The sequence below is a fragment of the Solea senegalensis genome, linkage group LG4 (assembly GCF_019176455.1).
Source record: "Solea senegalensis isolate Sse05_10M linkage group LG4, IFAPA_SoseM_1, whole genome shotgun sequence".
NCBI classification, from domain to species: domain Eukaryota; kingdom Metazoa; phylum Chordata; class Actinopteri; order Pleuronectiformes; family Soleidae; genus Solea; species Solea senegalensis.
In genome coordinates this window covers 16,390,751-16,411,245 of record NC_058024.1, presented here as the reverse complement: position 1 = coordinate 16,411,245, position 20,495 = coordinate 16,390,751, and the positions used below count along the sequence as shown (strand labels likewise).

The 20,495-nt window shown below is 41.1% G+C and overlaps 1 protein-coding gene across 10 annotated transcripts in view; it reads right to left on the bottom strand.

Moving 5' to 3' along the window:
• Nucleotides 1-20,495, bottom strand: part of LOC122768300 (transcriptional enhancer factor TEF-5-like) — a 30,666-nt gene extending 10,171 nt beyond the window's left edge. For 8 of the 10 annotated variants that reach the window (XM_044024190.1, XM_044024194.1, XM_044024189.1 and 5 more), the window contains exons 1-4: nt 20,321-20,494; nt 19,815-19,964; nt 6,802-7,056; nt 505-569 (exon numbers count right to left, since the gene is read on the bottom strand). In XM_044024190.1, coding sequence (XP_043880125.1) covers nt 505-569; nt 6,802-6,925 — 189 coding nt within the window. In that variant the 5' untranslated portion in view covers nt 6,926-7,056; nt 19,815-19,964; nt 20,321-20,494. Of the gene's footprint in view, nt 1-504; nt 570-6,801; nt 7,057-19,814; nt 19,965-20,320 lie in introns of all 10 variants that reach the window. The other 2 variants (XM_044024188.1, XM_044024191.1) reach the window with 1 other exon arrangement.

Here is a 20,495-nt window from a genome sequence, read left to right as displayed (position 1 = left end):
CATATATATATGTATATGTATATATACATACATACATACATACATACATACATATAAAAACATAAAGACTGTAGTTTTTTGTACCCAGTCTTCCAAACATGTCTCTAAAGGGACAAAAATCATTATATATAAATGACCAGAAACAGTGTGTATCTGCCAAATAACATGTACACCTCTTCATTGTGTACTTAAAGGACCAGTGTGTAAGAATTAGTGTCATCTAATGGTGGTTGGGTCTTTAGCTTGGACTGTTGTAGAAATATGGCAGGACAAGATGCCTCCTTCCTTCCTTGTCCATATTCATAGTAAAAGGTTTATTTTAAGCATTTATATAATATTCAAACATGCTTACAGGTACTATATTCAATTTCGCGCTGATAAACACCCCTAACTTTTACACACTGGATCTTTAAGCAAAATGAATCAATATAGGTGTTGGTGCTCTAATGAAAAATATTCACCCATCCATGTTGTCAGTCATCAAAGAGAGTAAATCAAATTTACCTGTTTTCTTGTTCGGGTTTTGCCTGTCCTCAGCTTGATGTACCTTGCTATCAATTCATTACGTCCTGCATAACACAAACAAAAAAACAAACGGTCACAGACGAAGGCGAGATCGACACATCTCACACTGAACAGACGCTTACATTCTTGATAAACCTTGAATACACATTCTATGTCAAAGGAACAGCAGCGTGACTTTTCCCAGAGCTCTTCAGGCCCAAGGCAAACACCCTTTAAACACAGGTCACAGGTCACAATCACACCTCTTTTCCCTATTGGAGATATTTATATTTAAGGTTTTTTTCCTCTTTGTTTTCATTATCTTGTTTCACACCTCCTTAATGTCTGCTCACATGGGCCTGTAGCCTAATTACAGAGGGTGCTTAGAAAACAGAACCATGTTTTTCATGACATAACATCTACTCTCAACATTTTGCACAAAGAGTTTGTGTAGAGAACAGGCTTCTATTCTGGGCTTTCGTGGCCCTATTTACATTCACTGCTGAGCAAGGGCTGCACAGCAAGCACAGCTTGAGTCGAGCAGAAATCATCTTTAGTGTATGTGCAAAAAGCATTATAATGTTGTCTCAGGGGAAAAGTACAGTCCATCCATGCTTTTAGTTCTTCTTGATGCCAAGTCACGCTCTCTGAGGTTTTGCAGATGAAAATCAGGCCACAGAGAGAGGTTGAACCACTGTGTCATTATAAATAATGACCCAAACTCTTTTAAACTTGCTGACAGAAATTTTCACCAGCAAAAATTGGTCAAGATGTGAACACACACGATAGACTGTGTGTCTAGAAGGTCTTGGGTTTAACAGCTTTCAGACTATCCAGACACATAATGACAGGAGCAATAAGTCCTGTTTTTTCTCACACTCTTTGGCATTTAGCCTCCAGAAATTGCCATAAAAGCACTGAAGGCCATCTCCATCAGGGTTACTGAACTTCCCATAGTGTTCAACCAGTCAGCCCGGCGCTCAGCCAGCAGAGCAGAGCTGAACTGTCTGCCGATACTGTGGTAGCCCCTCCTCCTCTTCTGCCCTGGGCCAAGGATGGACACGCCTGCTCCAGCGCCTCCGCATTCCTAGCATTCCTCTAAGCCTGTCACATCTGTGCTAGCCAGTCTGATTGGCCTGAGCCTACGAACATAGCCCAGGCTAACACACACATGCTCATATGCAGAAGCAGGGGTTAGAGAGCTGTGCTCGGGGCCATTAGGTTGGGGTAGGGGGTCGTCAGTCAGAGGGGCAAAAGGGACAGCTGTTGCCGTAACTCTTAGAAGAAATACAAAGCCATAACTGACTCTGCCAACAACTGCCACCTGGCAGAAAGACAGCCCTCTTTCCCAAAACAACATCACTGTGTGACTCCACAGTCAACGGAAAGCAGCACCTGCTGCTGACCATCCCACAAGAGGATGGCAGAGAAAAAACAATGCCAGTTCAACCCCCCACCCAACTGTCAGTCTCAATCTTTTTAGCTAAAGGCCAAGGGAAAAACAATATATTGTCCTGCTTCAAACACAGAGCCACGGTATTTATTTTAAAGGCATCTATGTTGTTATACTGTGCCGTATACCAAGATACAGTATGTACTAGATGCTGTGGGTGTGAGGTTCCCGGAGAATGGTGAGTTGGATGTTATATGTAAAATTACAATTAAAGTGATTAATCAGATACATCTACAACAGTAAGGTTGTTTGTCTTGTGAATATAGAGAGGTCCTCCATTTATACACATATCTGTGCAGTTATGTGATATTTTAAATCCCTGCTTTTGTTTTGAACTCATACGGGCAGAGCATTATCTGCTCAGAGGACAAAGAATAACTAAATCAGAACACTGTAACATCTTGCAAAATTTTGATTTGCATAAATTCTTAAATCACAAATTTACTGGTCGAAAAGAAAAAAAAAATCAGTCAGGAGGCCTGTGTTGAACCCAAGACACTCTGAAATAAGAAGGGTGAGCTAATGCCTACAAAATCAAAGCCGGCAGCTGGACTTCATTTAGTTATGGTACAAAAGGAAAAAAAAAAAAATCACAACGCAAAAAAGAATATCTTCAAAATTGGTAGCAGGACTTCTAAGCAGCAGCTGCATAGCATGCACATGTACAATTCATGGAACACTAATGTATATGCCAACTACAACATGTTATTTTAGTTGACTGCATTTCAGACACACTGATCTATCAAAATCCAACAGATACAATATCAAGGATATGATCCGTGTCTCATCCTTCTGCACTCGGCCAAGATCTGCTTTGACTTGACTCGGTGGGTCAGAGAGATGGTGAAAAGTCTGGCCCACACAGTAGGGGATCATGACAGGTGCATACAGACAGACACACAATACAAGTCCTCTGCCTCTTATTTCCCCACACTTGCCGCCTTTCCATCTCGGGTAGAGAAATGGAAAGGCGGCGAGCTGTTCATGATTCTCTTGTTGATTGCTCAACACCCACGCAGATCGCTGCAGGCTGCCCTTCTTAACCTCTCCAACATGACACGCCTATGTCTTTCTTTTACTACATGATCGCTGGAATTTTCCACTTCCACGCAAAGATAGTGAGCAAAAAGGTAATCTCTCCAGCCACCCTCCTGCTCTGTCTCTCTCCTGAACCCTTTCTCCACCCTTATTCTCTTCCCTCTTCCCTCCTCCCTTCTCATAACATTGAGGTAATCCTCAGTTGCTAACATACTGCTCAGCCATGACTGAAAACATTCCTAACATCTCACTGAGGGGGCTGACAGGGAAGCACCTCAGTCATCATTACAGGCCTCTTAGGGCTCTTTCTTCTATTGTACCGTTTCCACCAGTTTTCACCACTACTCTGTTCATGCACTGGACCCACGGTTAATTCCTAATGTGACTTTATAGGTCACACCTGACACACAGCTCCCTCCAGCGCTTACATTTTTGCGTTATGTTGTACCCAGAATGCTTTGCGGTATAGTGACAGCTGCAGGGCTGTGAGGGGGAGAGAGAAGTGTGTGCTTGGAGATTGACACACCTGTTGAGGCCAGAAAACGCAGGTGAAAAACATGTCAGCACAGCCCCATAGCAAAACAAGACAGGCCACATTTTTCGACACACACGCATCATTTGAAGACACTTCCTGTGAACCTTGGGGTGTAAAATGTGCGAACTGGTTGATTGAGCCAAGAACAAACACATCAGAGTCACGGCTAATCTTTAATTGTTTTGCTTTAGGTTTGTCAAATGTCAAAATAAACTGCAGAGCCCCTGTACTGGCAATTTCTAACTGAGACCGTGTTCAGCAATTTCTGAATGAGTATGAATGGCAAAACAAATGTATTGAAGCTTGGGAAACTGTACGAAGAGCAATACCAAATTCCCACATGTCTCTTAAAATGTACATCTCCAGCCGGCTGCTTGTTTGCTTAGATTTGCATTAGAATTAAAAGGTAGCATAATCTGCTCAGACAGCGCAAACCTCCACCATGACCACTCAGTTTCTCCTCATGTCTAATTGATCATCATAACCTATATGAGATGCAAATAAGACGTCAAATATGATGCACATTTTCAGAGACACATATTTTACAGCTCTGACTAATGTACGCCAAGTTGCCAGGAGCTTAGCATGGTCCTGACACAGAGGGAAATGACTAGCCTAGCTATGTCCAAACAAAGTAAATATTCCTAAACCTACAACTCCTAAACCTGTATACTTTCTATGTAATAAACTGTTTGCTAAATCAGTGTATTTGTTACACTTGGATGAGGCCAGGCTATCAGTTTCTGTCTGTTTCAGGGCTATATGCTATGCTATGCTATGCTAAGCTACGCTAAGTGACTTCTGTTAGTAGCAGATGTGAAAGACGAAGGAAAAAGATGGAAAATGTGATCACGCTGCTACTGACTTGGATTTTCTCCTGAGTGTGACACATACAATATACAGATTGTACTTACAATAAATATGTTGCACATGAACATAACCACGTAGTCTATTTAAATTGTTAAAACTGCCTCACATCACAAACTTAAGTTTAGCTTCTTTAAGTGTTACTCGTGTCCAGAAAACTATTATTCACATGTGGGGTTTATTAACATTTAGTGTTTTCCTCCTTTGAACTCTTTGTCACCCCTGAGCTGCTCAAATGACTGGAAATGCTGCTGGGAAGTCTAGACAGGTTTGTAGAGCAAAGAATACACTTGTATAAAACAGTCCTACGACTAATAGGAATTTGCAAATATTTTTCCCACCAGCTGAGAAAAAAAAAAATCCTGGCAGAAAAAGTGGAATTCCCAATGGGAGGGATGACTTGCCTGATTCTGGAGGCCACTGGGAGTCTGAGACTGCAAGGTAGACAGTATTACATACAGTGCAATCGTTAACATTCCCCTAACCTCACGTCAGGGCAGCTTTTAGATGTCTGAGGTAATCGCCGTGTGAGAAGACTTCTTCTGGGGCATGCCTTAGCTCTGGCAGCAGAGCCTCAGATGACTTATTGTAAATGGAGAGGGTGTTTAGTGCTCTACAAAAAACCAGGCCTCTAAAAGGGGTCCCGAGACTGTGTTGCTAAGGGGGCAGGTTTGTGCACGGCCTGCCTCTTTGTTGACATTCTCATGACAAATGTATGTAGCCTGGCTGGGATACAACACTGGTCTGCAACAGGACATTATAGAGTTATTTAGATTTTAATTAACTAATGGCTGCAATGGCTGCAATGGATGCTTCATCTTTATATAAAACTAAAATGAAAATATACCATAAACTAGTTATGTCATTCTGGAAAATGAGTAGTAATGTGTACTTTTACGTTTAATGTACATTATTCAAGTCTACCTAAAATAATCCTTTGATTTCATTTAAATGAAATAAAATGCAACTGAGTAACTGTAAACAGAATGTTATCAATTGTTCAACAATATCTTATATTTACAAACAAAAAAACCCACATCAGTTGAGAACAGCAATAGAAGCTGCAACCTTGGCTGAGTTATCTCAGGTATGTGAGTGTTCTTGAATATCCAAATCTGCCTGGCAACCTACGAGGATTATATTCCATCTTGGGTGAATCACATTAAAATAATCTCATCTGACGTCTGGCGGGGAAAAGCCATCCAAAAAGCAGCACTTAAAAAACAAACACTAATGCTTTTAAAACAGTGTCTTGAGATTTTGGTGGCAAAGACCGATGGTTTTATGGTTGTATTAAAGCCGGAATCAATTTCACATTTTTGAGACATGATGGACAATAATTAAAGGGCAGGAAATTCTCACAAAGCATGGCCTGAGGGAGCTAAATTACAATGGTGAAAAGAACATAATTTCACAAAACCAAAAAGGAGGTTTGTTGAGGACAAGGCAAAGCAAAACAAAACAGGGAAGAAAGCGGCGCAGTTTTCTGTCAATCAATATTTACTGCCCCTCAGCAAAAAAACTTTAAATGCCATATCTAATTAGGAATGGGTGCACTGTCTCCAACATTTGAATGGGAAAGTGAGATGAAAATAGTGAAAGACAAATGTGTTAGATTTCCTTCACCTGGATGACTTTGATTCTACTGCATGACTTGCCAACATCTTCATCTGGAGTTTTTTAGGACATTAAGAGCTCAACACCTGCTATTTAACGAACACACTGCAGGAAACAGCATAATTATTCTGAAACTTTAAGGACGTTAAAAATCTTCAACAGAAAAAGCATGATGATGTCATGTTCCACCATCTTCATACACACTGGGCTAATTATTAATGCTTTAAATGAGCCATTCATCATCAAACACAACAGTTCTCTCGAAATCTCCTCCAACTGAGCACCTACAGGCAAAACTCTCCCAGTTATACCGGTGTGGGCAGAACAAAAGTGTATGATGCTGAGTGATAAAAACAAAGAGCAGGTTTTGCGAGTGAGAGCGTAATGAGGAAGAAAAGAAGCTATAAAACAGTAGGCATAAAAACAAGCTGTGAATTTGAAAAGAACGCTCTGAAGAAAAGACAGGTGTAAATCACGGACAGCAAAAGTCAGCTCTGAGAATGCTGGTGCAACTGGAAGAACCTGCCTCTGGGTCACAGCACTACAGGTACAGACTTGTTAAGGAGAGTTCTATGTGGAAAGAAAAACCTCTGTGCTCAAAATGTGACAGGGAAGAAAGAGGAAGACATTTATTTTTCTCATTTCTTTTCAGGGCACCACGATGGATGTTTGTGTTCTTTCGGTTACAAATCTTTGAGGACAGGACGGTTGTTTCATTTTGTGCATACATTACGGATTTGGTTTCCATGTAATTGCTGTTCTTTTCCCTGTTATTCAATGAACTCACCATACATCTTTCCTTCATCTGACAGGATTATTTTTCTCCTGCCACAGGGAGGGTAGATGGCGAGGGCCTCCTGGAAGCTCTGCTCAATATCCGGGCTCCACACACCCTCTGCATCCCCGTCCATGTTCTTGTCCCCGGTGTCCCCGTCCAGCCCATCTTCTGGGCTACCGTTGGCGCTCCACTCGTTGGACGCAATGGTGGCGGCTCCCACTGGGCCCAACCCCGAACACTAATATCAAAGGATCTGTTGGAGATCTGTGGAAAACAATGTACAAGTATTTTTTTTATTCATGATTCATGGGTGATTAGACTCTAGTTAGCTTAGTCTAACTTAAGTTAGTGTTAATCATCACAACAAAGTTGGGGAATATTCAATATTCTTCACTGGGTGAACAAATCCCATGAGAGATCTACTTTTTTTTCCTTGACAAACATTGTTGATTCATTCATTCATTCACTGTCTACTGCTTTAACCTCCACATGAGAGGTTGCAGGGGCCACTGGAGCCAATGCCAGTGGACACTGGGCAAAAGGTGGGGTACACCCTAGACAGGTCTCCAGTCCATCGCAGCGCAAACACAGAGACAAACAACCATTCATTCTCACATTCACACTTACAGGTAACTTTAGAGTGTCCATTTAACCTCTGCATGTTTTTGGACCGTGGGAGGGAATCACATGCAAACTCCACGCAGAAAGGGCCTCGATCGGACTGGGTCTTTTTGCAGCAGGGCAACAGTACTAGCCACTACTCTGCCGTGTGGCCCATTGTTGGCAAAAGAATAATAATACATCAGTGAGGCACACATATGTCGTGTTGTATCAAGAACACGATCATTGCAGATACAAACACCATTCTAAAGCTGTAACCACACCCAATAGCACCACATAGAGAAAAGAAAAAAATGGAGGAATTACATTATGTTTGCTGTGTTATACTATTATCTTGCTGTCAACTTCTTTGGCTAGTCAATTCCTGTTCACATTAAAATAATTACTGGGAAAAGTTCCACTGCGAAAAGTAGAGGCACTGCGAAGTCTAATTGGCAGAAGAAATGTGTTTAAAGCATCACGTTTTAATTTCAGATATCAACATTATCAAAACGGAAAATAACGAAATCTCAATCATCCCTAATTCGTATTTTTTTCCTGATCAAGACATGCTGGAACTGCTGGCCATGTGATCTCATCCTTGAGACAAATCCAACTTTTGAAAATGTTGTGAAAACCGTCTCTTTTATTAGATTTAACGTCATTTTTTATGATCAACATGTTAGGGGGACATTATCGGTCTGGAAAGAATGAGGAAGCCTGAAAGGGTGCAGGGTGCTCAGAATATTGCCATGGCTGTATTGCTGGCATTGAAACACGCTAAACTGTGCTGACCTGTAAGCATAAACGGTCAGTAGGACACTCTGCTGGTTGCAGTATCATAAAAATACAACAGAATATTTCTATTTAATTATGTCTACAACCTAATTAACCACTTCCATATGGAGTGATTTCAATCCTTGCCAAATTTTTCTGCTCCTTTGTGTTTGAACATCTATATAACTTTAATTATTTGGGTAGCTGCATAGATGGACCAGAACCACATCAGTTCATGTAAAGCATAATGAAGACGCAGTTTGAATAAGGAATGTCATTCATCTACTGTATAGGTCACATTGTTGGCTTGTTTTGACATACTCTTTATTGCAGTTATTAAATGTGTATGGATAAACAATGTTAACCATAATTATTACTATCATTTCCTCAATTTTATTTCTCTGAAATGGCCAAATGAATTCAAGATATTCCATAAAATGAAGTTTAAAGACCTCACTAATCAGTGCTGGCCTCAAAGAATTCTTGTGGTCTGGGAACTGTGTCCCAATGTGGTTGGCTCATGGCTGACTGCAGGCAAAGATCTTAAGTATTTTTCAAGCTGCCTTCTCAGCATTGTATTGTTTCTGAGATGGGACTCAATGAGGTAACCATGATCCTCAAAGGATGCTCACGTCTCTGCTTTAGCATTTCTGCAGTTGCTGGCAAAAACTTAATGGCTAACTACAGAGAGTACTGTTGGAGAAACTTCAATGATACAAACGTTCAAAAAGTATTAGAGATCCTCTGCTTTAGGTTTTTCCTATTAGAGACCACATTTGACCTCTTTTACACCGATGATCGTCAAAAAATATTAACACTGTGGTTCTGAAACCAAAACCAATGCGTGTGTAATACAAAATACAAATGAAATCAAATCAGAAAATGAATAGAAGTCCAGAAATCTGACTTTTTGCTCAGTTTATGTCTAGTGTTTGACCATGTAGATCTTCAATTGGCGAGCGAGGCTTAGTGATGTTTCTCGTCTTTCCCAATTAGAGATGAGACCGGTAACATCGTTCCTGAGAGTTTAACAGATATCCGCACAAGCTACAGTATGCTGCTACTAAGTTTAGCTGACAGGACCCCTTTTGGTGGACCCTTTTGGAGAAGGGTCACACTGTTAAAACTCAACACTGAAACTGAGCCCTCATCAGCAACTCAAGTGATCCCTCTGAGTCCTAACAAATCACATGGCTGGCCGTCCACAAATGCCAACTATATGAACTAACACAGGTTTAGTCTGATCATATACTGACCTGCCAATCTGTCAATAGATATTGAAAATTGCATCCTAACAATAAAAGGCAAATAGTGTTTTGGACTGCTAAATCAGTAAAACACAAACCAGTGCGACAACGCACAATCATTTAAAAAACTATTTCACCTCGTAGGTGTTTTCTTAATTGAAGCTGCTGTCAGCGATGTCAACTTCTGTCTAACTTAGTGTCCATTGTTACTGTTAGCATTCCCTTCTCTCCTCCTTACATCACCCCATGTAAGTGTTTTGTGAGGGGGCATTTATTTATTGACAAACAGCCTCTTTGTGTAGTTCTTGCTCCTGATTGGATAATGTGTTGTGGGAATGCTAAAAGGTTCCTCCTAGATTTACTGTGAGAGCCTTGAGACCTGTGTCAGTGATCAAAACACTCTAGATCGGTGATAAGTGTCAGAATGTTGACACATATTTTAACTGAAATATTTCCCAGCTTTAATTGTTTTGTCTATAAAATATATATATTTTTTGAGTTATAATTAAAAAATAATTCCAGATTAAAAATGGTTGATGATCCAAAAACTCAAAGTTCTTTACTTTCACGTTCACAATTCTCAAAATGGAAAACAAGCAATATTTTACTTATATTTATAAATGACTAAACCAACGTGCAGTGTTCACAACAATGGAAAACACATTTGACTGAACACTTCATCAACTCAAGTTTGCATATTTATCTAACATGTCAATTAGGGAAAGTTGAGATAGGCATTTTTGAATAGTTATGTTTGAAATGCACAAAATGGAATGTAACCAAATTTAAAAACCTAAATGAAATTAAAACTGAAGTCACTACACACTATGTCCACATTTATCTCTGTCTTTATAGGTAATGAGTTTGTTTATTTCATTGCCCTGCCTGCAACAATCACAGCGCAGTTGTACAAATTAAAAACAGACACATTTGTAGACGATGAGCCACTGACTTTAACACATCTGACATTTAAACACTCTTCTCATTCTCAGCCTTCAGCGTGGCTGATGCCGTTTGTGTGGTATGAAAAAGTCATTCAGGCAGCCAACAGTATTTCATTAATGAATGCACAGGTGCTGCGGGGCAATAGCTTCAGTGACGCTGCGGCAATAATCAAACACTGGTGGTGCAGAGAGGGAAGGGAGGGACAGGCACCCACTCTATTTTTTTTTATCGCCAATTATAGCTGAGAAAACAGGGCAAACCACCTTCGCACTGAAAGCTGTGAAGAGCAGCAAACGGCGCATGGCATAATACAAGGATCTGATGACCTCTGTGGAGGACTCACAAAAGTGTGTTCAAGTGAGGTGCTACGAAAGAGAGGCTCTTCACCAAGAGAGGAGAGGGGCCTGAATTCCAGACATGTCCTTATTAAGAAAGAGCTTGTGAGTGTTCACTCTTTCTCCTCCTGCCTCCCTTGTGTCAACCCAACGCCCTCCCTCCTCCGCCTACCCCCCCCCTCTTCTACCCAGTGCTCAGAACGTCTCTACCCAAATAAGGACAGGAGACCAGGAGATGCGTGTATGGGAGGAGTGGATGGTGGATTGGTTGGTTGGTTGGTTGGTTGGTTGGACAGCAGAGCAGGGAAAGGGGGTGTGTATGTGGGGAGGGGGGAGTCCAATTTAGGCGTCCACTTTGGGGTCTGGAAAACAGTGGGATTGTTCCAGCTGGAATGCAACATCAGCAGTGAACACGCTCCCTCCCGCTTCATGACACTCACAGCTCAGACTAAAGGAAAGGCATTATTGTCAATGGAGCCGTGTTTTCAATATGTCCTCTGATGGAGTCACAAGATTTAAATCAGGACATCATAGTCGCCATGACCTCACGATAAAAGTGAGGAGTGCATGAAGTCAAAGCAGGGGCGATTTCACGGACTCGAACGCAACAGTTCTCACTAAGCGTTCCAATAAACGGATTTAAGATAAAGATATTTGGTTGTCCAGTGTGATATACTGCCAGCACATCCTCTGTGAAACAATTAGAACCTTTTATAATATTATAACAGCTGTTACCAGAATGGTGTAATGTCCCTTTAAGCCAAGTTTGGGTGAGAAACTCCATAACATAATATAATTATCGCTCACACAACAAACTCAAGTTGCAAGTTGTTCATTGGGGGCGGCAGTTGCTTGAGTGGGTCACAGGGTTGGAGGATCAATCCTCAACTTGCCCGGTCTTTGCCCAAATGTGTCCTTGAGAAAAACTCTGATCCTCAAGTTGCTTCCCATGACGGGCGAAAGAAATGCAGATGATTCGACATATATATATAATGATTTTTAGCTGCTACCATGGTCGCAAGCACAAGCCAGATGTTGACTGAATGACACGCTGCTCTCACATTAAACACCAAAAATCAACGACACACCTCTCATCGTGCTTTCTGGGATTTGGGCCATGAGATTCTAAGGACCAACATGCTACAGAATTCCAATGTGCAGAAGGAATGTAAATAACAAAGCAAAGCTATGCACCTCGCACGTTCATTCAAACGACACCATTCATGCACAAGAATCCCTCTTTCCTTTTTCCCCAGTTCTGAACGGATCACATTGCAGTCCAATTTCAGCAATCAGCATATCTCGGCTTCGGCTCCATCTATGAAATGGCCAGTGTTTATTGGCACCCGTACAACATTTTCCCCCTTTTTCTCCCTACACAGGAGGAGTGTGTGTAGAGAAATGTACAAATGAATTCCAGTAATACTTCTGAGTCACTCTCAAGCTGCTGGGTCACACAGAGGAAAGCTGCCGGTACAGACTAAATCAGGAAAGGGATTCCTTCACAGACAGTTAAACTGTGCCACAGACGGTATGAGATCTCCTCTTCATACCTACGGGGGAAAATAAACAGTCTGTGTGTTCAGTTATAATCTGGTGTGCCCCGAAACTCAGCAGTCGGCACAGCAACATTTTTTTCTTCCACTGAACATGAGCTCACAGTGCATGGTGTTTGACTGACCACGTGGATTTATACGCTGAGTAACTCAGTACTCTGTCATGTCTCAGATTTCTTTTGTCATTTTCTGCCGGCATTTAAGACCAAACATGACTGATCCCGCAAATATAAAGAAACAGAGGCTTTAGCGGCCCACCATGAGAGCCATGTGAGCCCATTGAGCATTAGTAACAGAGACAACAGTACAGTACAGCAGGTGACTGCAAACTATATTCTTTTAATGCTGGTGACCTTTCACTTCCCCCAAATCAGCTGTGGTTTCCTCAAAGCAACTCATTTTCAGCAGCAAGAGAAAATACGATTTTAATGATGTCAAGACGGCCTGGGCTAGATGCATAAAAAACAACACAACCTTTTTGATGTTACTCGTTAAACGTGTTGTAAAAACCAGACAGCAACACAACAAAGAGATATGTGGATTTTCTCAGGCCAGTTCAGACACAAAGGTTGATGCAGGAAATCAGCTAGTACGTTTTTGCGCCATGGGCCAGGATCAGCACATGGCAACAATGAAGGAGGTCATCATCTTTATGGGAAATAGATTAAAGGCACAACTTGCAGATAAAGTGTTAGTCACTTCATGAGCTTCTTAAGCACACAGTCATGATCTGAATCTTTTGAAATGTACGTTGATATAGTCCTCACCAGAACCAGGCTTGAGACTTATCCATTTACAGCACAACATTGCATGTTTTCATAGAGGATATTCAAGCAAGTTAAGTTTTTAAAAGCTCACAGGAGTACAGAGAACACAAGTGGTGAAAATTATAGTAGTAGTTGATATTTTAATCTAATTTCATGGCTTTAAATCTCTTAATCGTAACAGTTTCTGGTTCATGACTATGGGAGATGCATGAAGCAACTTGTAGCTCAACACATTTTACATACTACTTTACTTTTGAGACATATCTGACTGTGCGTAGCTTAACCACGTCCACACGACTGACATCAAGTCCTTTCTCTTCATGGTCCGCTATGCTGCTAGAACAGGTTGAATCATTTTTCAAATATGTCTCTCATGAAAAAGGCTCTATGATAGAGACACATGGTCTGATTTGGCTCAGTATTCCACTTGGCAAGCGTCCTGTTGGTCTATGAAATATTTTAATCTCTCCGATTCCCTTATGTGGAAGATTCCAAGACTGATCGCAAAATGAAACCCTCAGATCGCCAAACTCTACTTAGGGACTGTGCGAAAAGCTGTAATCACAACAATACATGTGAATAAGCACCTTATCAAGTTAATAAGATGGCAAACAAAACGTGGTTTTACACATCTGCTCGACATGAAGCAGCCATAACTTTTAGATTTGAGTCATGTTTTCGACTATTTAAGAGCAATATTCCCTTTTCTTACTTCATTGTTTGAATAATAACTTTTGTGCGTCATGTACTTGGTGCTGAGCACGGAGCATGTGTTGGCTTTATACAAAGTTTCTATGCCATTGTGGGCTTTAAAACCATAACAGTTATCTGAGAGGAGCTAAAGGGTCGCCCATCCAGCCACTTTAGCTGTGTTGTTTGACGCTTTTGATGTTATATTTACTAATGTTTGCTATGGTTTTTCTGCACAGTGCCTGCCTATAAGCAGATGAATACTTCTTCAAATTTAAATAATACTTCAGCATTAAGTCAAGGTGGTTGAACTTCTTACTTAAATCCCGGTTTCAAACTCGGCAGTGACTAAACAATTTCAGCGCACTGCTTGAACTGTGTCATAATGTTGTCCCACATAAAGGTACACAGTCTAAATTAATAGAGTTTTAACCTGACAATTGGAGATGGACACAATAAAAACCTGTGCTGAAATGCAGATGGTATGTGCAATTTAAGTTTAATTATGTTGCGTTAAATTAAAACTGCAGTGTGTAACTTCCTTGGTGTTATTATTCTGCCTCTGTTTGGTCTTTGTGAGCAGAAACAATATAAGCAATACTTTGACTGAGGGAGCATTTTGTGTGTGTACAGTGGCAGCGGGGGGTGACAAGAAGCATTTATTCCGTTGCCAAACTGCTGAGAAACAACTTTTTTGCAGGAGACTCACTTTACTAGCACAGTGCTGCTGTTGCCTCCATCTGTCTTGGCATAAAATAAATCACTTCCTGTGTGCAGCGCAGGAATGTTGCTGGGTGGCATAGAGAAACATGGAGGGAGTTCAGCGCTGTGTGAACCCATTTCACAATGGTTTGAATTTAACTGACATTTGGTTCGATTTAAAATCAATGCTGTACAGTTGTATGTTACGTTAGATTAAAGCCATGGTTTCTGACTGGCTTTTTTTTTATTTCTTGTTATCAAGGTGAATGTTACGTTTTTGGACGTTCGACATACAAACAATACACCCAAATAACCTCCACTCTTCTATCCATACGTCTGTTTACCCCCATTGCCACAATTTTGTTTTACTGATTCATGTCCCGAAGCAGATTGCTAACAGATTTCCATCAAATCTGTCTGTTCTGCTGTTGATCCACGAAGTCTTTCGTGTTTGCATGCCTCCGCTATGCCCACTGGCAGAGTGTATTTACCACCATCTGTTTGCTAACCAATGCACTACAAGATTTATTCCTTTCTTCAAAAAAGCAGCCTTTGTTAGGTTGCTGCTTGAGTTGGGACACTTGTTGGCACAGAACAGGCCCCTGCTGGCAGCCGAAAGACCACCCCCCTGCTCAGCAGAGAGCTATACACACCTCCATCCAATCTAACACGAACAAATCGGCGGCCTAAACCTCTTCTCCGCGAAAGCTGCTTGTCTTGTTAAGGTTGAAGGGTGCACACAGATGTAGAGTGAACGTTCACCGTCACAGCGAGGAACTCCCCCCACTTCAACACACACCAACAGCCTCACAAACACACACTTGAGGAAACAACAGGACTTGGCGGCAGAAGGAGCAGCTGCTCTCTAAGGTCAGATTACAGATAAAGAAAACATTTTAGGTTCCACGCCAGGAAAGCTGCTCTCTGACAAGAACTGGAAACGCTGGCTTATTCCTCCCGACACACAGATGCATTTACCGCAAACACACATGTTTAACAGGATTGCAGCTCCTTAAATGAAGGGACAACTTGAAGGTGATGAGTCGGACTGAATGTGGACCTGTCTGCGCCACTTTTGCTGCTAACACCAGTGCCTTTCTAAGACTTATGAAAGCACGAGCCTCAGCTCAAAAAAAAAGAGAAGAAAAAAAAAGAGAAAAATATCAGAGTCACCACCCTCTCTTCTCCCTCCTGTGTCTGTGTTTGGCCCTAATAAATTCTCTCCAGCTCCTCCAATAACTTCCTCCTACTTCCTATCTGGCACGGCACTCAGGAAACAATCAGAACTGAGAGTGAGAGGAGGACTGGACAGCCAACAGCTCACATGGTACGAGGCGGCAACAGAGGGGGGGGGGGAAACTGAGACAAAAGAACACATATGAACACACATGCCACATGAATACCCTGTCAAGTCAAACATTTACAGTTTGATAACAGCTGCCCAGGGAAGAAAAAATTAAGCTCAGAGTACCATCTTGCGTGCTAGTCAGTTGGGTTTTTTTTGTAACCCCTGTGCTGCTTCTCAACCAGGATGACCTGGACAAAGAGATCTACATAAATATACTATTAAAAAGTACAAACACTTGCATTTGTCTGAGAGAAAGCGAGTCTGTGACTCTTATTTGTTGTTTGTTTCCTTGTAAACAAACCCCACAGTGTGGAAATAGGCAAACTCCAAACTTTGAGTTAAGAGGTTACCCTGTTTCCTGAATGCGTCACTGTGAGACAGATAAATAATTATCACACATTAAGCCAGGGAATGAACATAAGGCTCGATTCTTTAATTCAATCATCCATTGTTCTGTTTTAACACTGTTGGCGATGTGGTTTACCTTCATTTGTCACACTTTAAGAGAATTAACCTTTAATCCAGCAAAAGAGGGAAAGACTGACACAAAGCAGGGCGAGTGTGGTGGAGTGTTTTTCTTTTTACTTTTTTTTACAGCCTGAATCAGCATTTTAATCGGAAATTTTCCAGGGAACATAGCAAAAGAAGCCTTTCTAGCATGAATTGGTCATTTTGTGGTGAGGGGAGTGATTTAGAGCCATAATCTGTGAAACCTTTGAGACATGCATAACTTTGCAGCAGAATGCGCCAGCCAATAACTCATCTGGCTGCATAAATTGTGACACAAGGCATTAAAAGCAGCCACGACTTGATCGAGAGCTATACTAACTATATTCACTACACTATAGTAGACGTTTAAAAACTCCCACTTCACTTTGGCAAAATTCCTTTTCACATACATGACAATAAAGATCAGATGCTTTCAATCAGTGAATACGCTTCCATGCACAGTTAAACTGAGCTACTGTTGCAGCTCAAATTTATAAATAAAATCAGTCTCTTTCTCAGTCCAAAAATGCACCGGTGTCTGGGATTCGCTATGATTCTCCCAGCTATATTATCTTGCTGTGTTAGCCCAACTTTGGGAAATATGATTTAGCACAATTTCAGTCTGTCGAACATACGTACCTTTGATTCTAAAAGTTTTGGTCGCACTGACACAATATATGTACTGACTGAAGTTAACTCCTGGACCTCAATGAGTAATGCTGAAGACTCACGGTACCTGCATTGTTTTTATACAGCGTTAGAAACAGCTAAAATGAGAGTAGATCATCCCCCAACTCAAAAAAACTGTGAGCACGGGGATTAAAGGGGTTTCACATGAGTGCCCTTGGGTCACTGGAGCTCCAGTGTGACAAACAGGCCACACACACACACACACACACACACACAACTCTGAAACAACAGACGGCAACAGTGCAAGTGCCTCCTTATCTACAACGGAGGCTGAAGGAGGCACAGACACTGACACACACACGCACACGCTGCAACTCCCAGAGATTCCTTGACTATATTTATGTGGAACATCACTAGTAACAGTTGGTCGCCAGAGAAAGAACAACTAAAACGTTTAGCAACTTGGGGACAGCTGACACAAAGACTACACTGTTCTAGGCCACTCCCTGGCTCCTCCCCCAGTGATCCGAACAGGAGGCCAGAAAGCTTATCTGCTAAAACCTCGTGGTTTGGAGGACATGTAAACATGTGCAGTGCATTAACATGAATACAATGATGATAAATTGTGTTACCGATGACTTTGAGAGTGAAATAACTTCTACTAGAAATAACGAGTGTACGTTTTGAGATATATTTGATTACTTCCAGTTGGTGTTGGAGCTGCATGCAGATGCTGAAATCCTTCTCCACCGCTTGTATCATTTTCATAAATAGCCCTAAGCACAGTACGCTCATCAAGAACAAAAGTGCAGCCAGCCACTTATAATTAGCATCAAACTGCATATTGTATTCCAGATTGTCATGAATGCTGTGCCGCTGAGAGCTGCGGGCTCTTCTCTGAGGCCGTCTGTGTTCAGACATAAGTGGTATTTGTTCAGATCTGGGTTGACAGAGGGGTAAGTGTCCACCATTTGGACGACCACTTCTGGGGTTGGTGCTAAAAAGCAACCAGGGTCTGCACAAATGGGCAAAAGCTCATTAGCCATTCTTCTGTGGGTTTAACACAAACAGGTGAAGCCGCTGGTGACTAACAGTCAACAGACCTGCATCCAAAGTAAACACTCTGCACTGCAAAGGAAGGATGCACCATGAGAGCTGGGATACCTACAGTTTCTGATAAAGATATACATACACATATATATATATATATATATATGTAAACACATCTATATATACATATATGTATATAAAGAATCAGAAACATGGGAGGATTACAGTATAGATTTGTTTTACTCTCATGAGGAAAACACATGCTTATTAAGTTTCCTCTGAAGGATAACAGCTGGTGAGAAAAAAAAAAGGACTGAAACCGGCCACTTTGAGGGTATATTACCCCAAGTAATCTAATTGACCTCAATGACATGGGTGTTGTTGTAAAACTTTCCTCCTCGTTTCTGACTCTCCCACAAGCACAGAACCTACACGATGAGTCCACAACGGCAGAGAAACATAAAATACAGTCAAGGAGAAGAAAAAAAAACAAAAAGCAGACCGCATTGTACATTGGAAGGCCTGATGCGTTCATGCTGCATAAAAACAACGAGGGGGAATCTGTCAGAGCAGCAGAATGCTTAATCCATTCCAGATTTACCCATCAGCATCGAAATCTATTATTAGGCATCCTGGCGTGTCTCATTTACCAAGGACACATTGTTAGTTTCTCCTGGAAACTGGTCCTTTTACTTCACAATATCATTTCCACATGCTATTATAAAGACCATCTCAGAACTAGTACGTCTTACTCACTCGACCTCAACATTAAATGACCAATGATATGAAACGTCATATAAAAAAAGAAGAAGATATGGGCTCATCCTCTGATAAAGAGGATGGTGCAGCGGTAAAAAAAACAACATACAGTTAAGTTAACAGGTTATTCTGCTCACTGTCACTAACCTGTCGGACTGCATTCTGTCGTTAAGACAAACCTGTTGACTGGCAGTGATTTAACGCACCAGCTCATATGACTGAGCGCATTTAGGTGCAAGGAGGTGCTAACAAGAAGTGTTTTTAAACGCTCTTATCAGCTAAAAAGGAAAAAAAAAAAGTCAACAGGAACAACTGTGTTGGCAAGAAAGAAAGAAATGTGCCTATGTAGACGCAAATGTATGTAAATCATAAATAGTTAACTATATGTAAGTGATGAAATGTCATGTCGTTAACATTAAATATAGAATAATATTTACTGATACAGGTGTGATGTCAACGTTCCCTTTTTTTTAACGTGGGATCAGAATTTCATCTAAAAAGTGTATAGGATTCATTTTGTTTTTGTTTTCATGCGGTGTTTTTTTTTCCTTTAAGAGAGACAGGCTGTCTTTTTCAAATAAAACCATGTGGCATATGAGCTGTGATGATGTAAAACAGATATTTCTGTGGTCTAAAAAAAAAAGTGGTGTTTCAAGTTGTGAAGCTACACCCAGACTCAGAATGGTGAGTTATTTGTATTCGGCAGATCTTCTATTATTTTATGGGTTGTTGGGGTTTTTTCCCCGTATAAGGTGCCGCACACGTCTGTTTCTGTATTCAGATATACCATGTATAAATATATTTCAATTCAAAATAAATATCTATCTATCTCACATATACATAAATGGTGGGTCTAGTTGTTTGAAAACTATTTAAAACTCAAAAGAATTAATTTAAAATCTGGATAATTTATCCTGGTCCCAATATAAAAGAAAACCTGTTGAATGTTCGATCCACGTCTTCCCTTAAAACAAATCAAAGTGTCATGACCGTGGTAGTTTAAACATGTTATGTCACTATACTTTTAAAACAAAAGCAAAAGAGATGTCTGAATTTAAACCATGACAACATCGTGAGCAGTCTTTGCTGCACTTAAACTGTGCTGACAAATGAAGAAGTTGTCTTACCTTTAGGATGCAGAGATCCAAACCACACTGAAGTTGTGTATTCCTCCAAATCGTTGTGTATGTGTGTGTGTGTGTGTGTGTGCGTGTGCGTGTGAATAAGTGCTGGACTCTTGTAAAGGACCAAGGCTGGAAGTGCTGGATCCAGGTAAACTGTGTGGGGCAGAAAACAAACATGTTGGCCCATTTGAGACAAGCCTTTCCTATCTGTCTTTTTTCGTTCTCTCTTTCTAACATTGAGTTTGAATACCGGTGGAAATATGATTAGACAGAGCCTGTCAAACATTTCCCTGCACAGTGGGAAAGTCAAACACAATAGACCATCAGTCTGCAAATGTTTTCTTCCCTCCCAACGCAGGGAGCTCCGCGGAAAAATGTAAAAAATGACAATGATCTGAAAACTTCACCGAGACGAGCGGCGTGAAAACACACACTCACACACTCACAGAGAGTCCCGCAGAAAACGGCTCCAAAGAGAGCAGAGGAGATAACTTTAGTGGAGCACTTACCTTTTTTATTTTTTGGCAGTCACCTTCCTGTGTGCGCCGAAAGCAGCGGGTCAATTTAGTGAGTTTGTTGTAATTTGGCGCCTTGTTGTTTTCCGTAATATTTCTCAGAGGTTTGACAGTATAAGTGGAATGTTAAGTATGACTTTGGTATGAAATCAACGCACTACACTGGAAG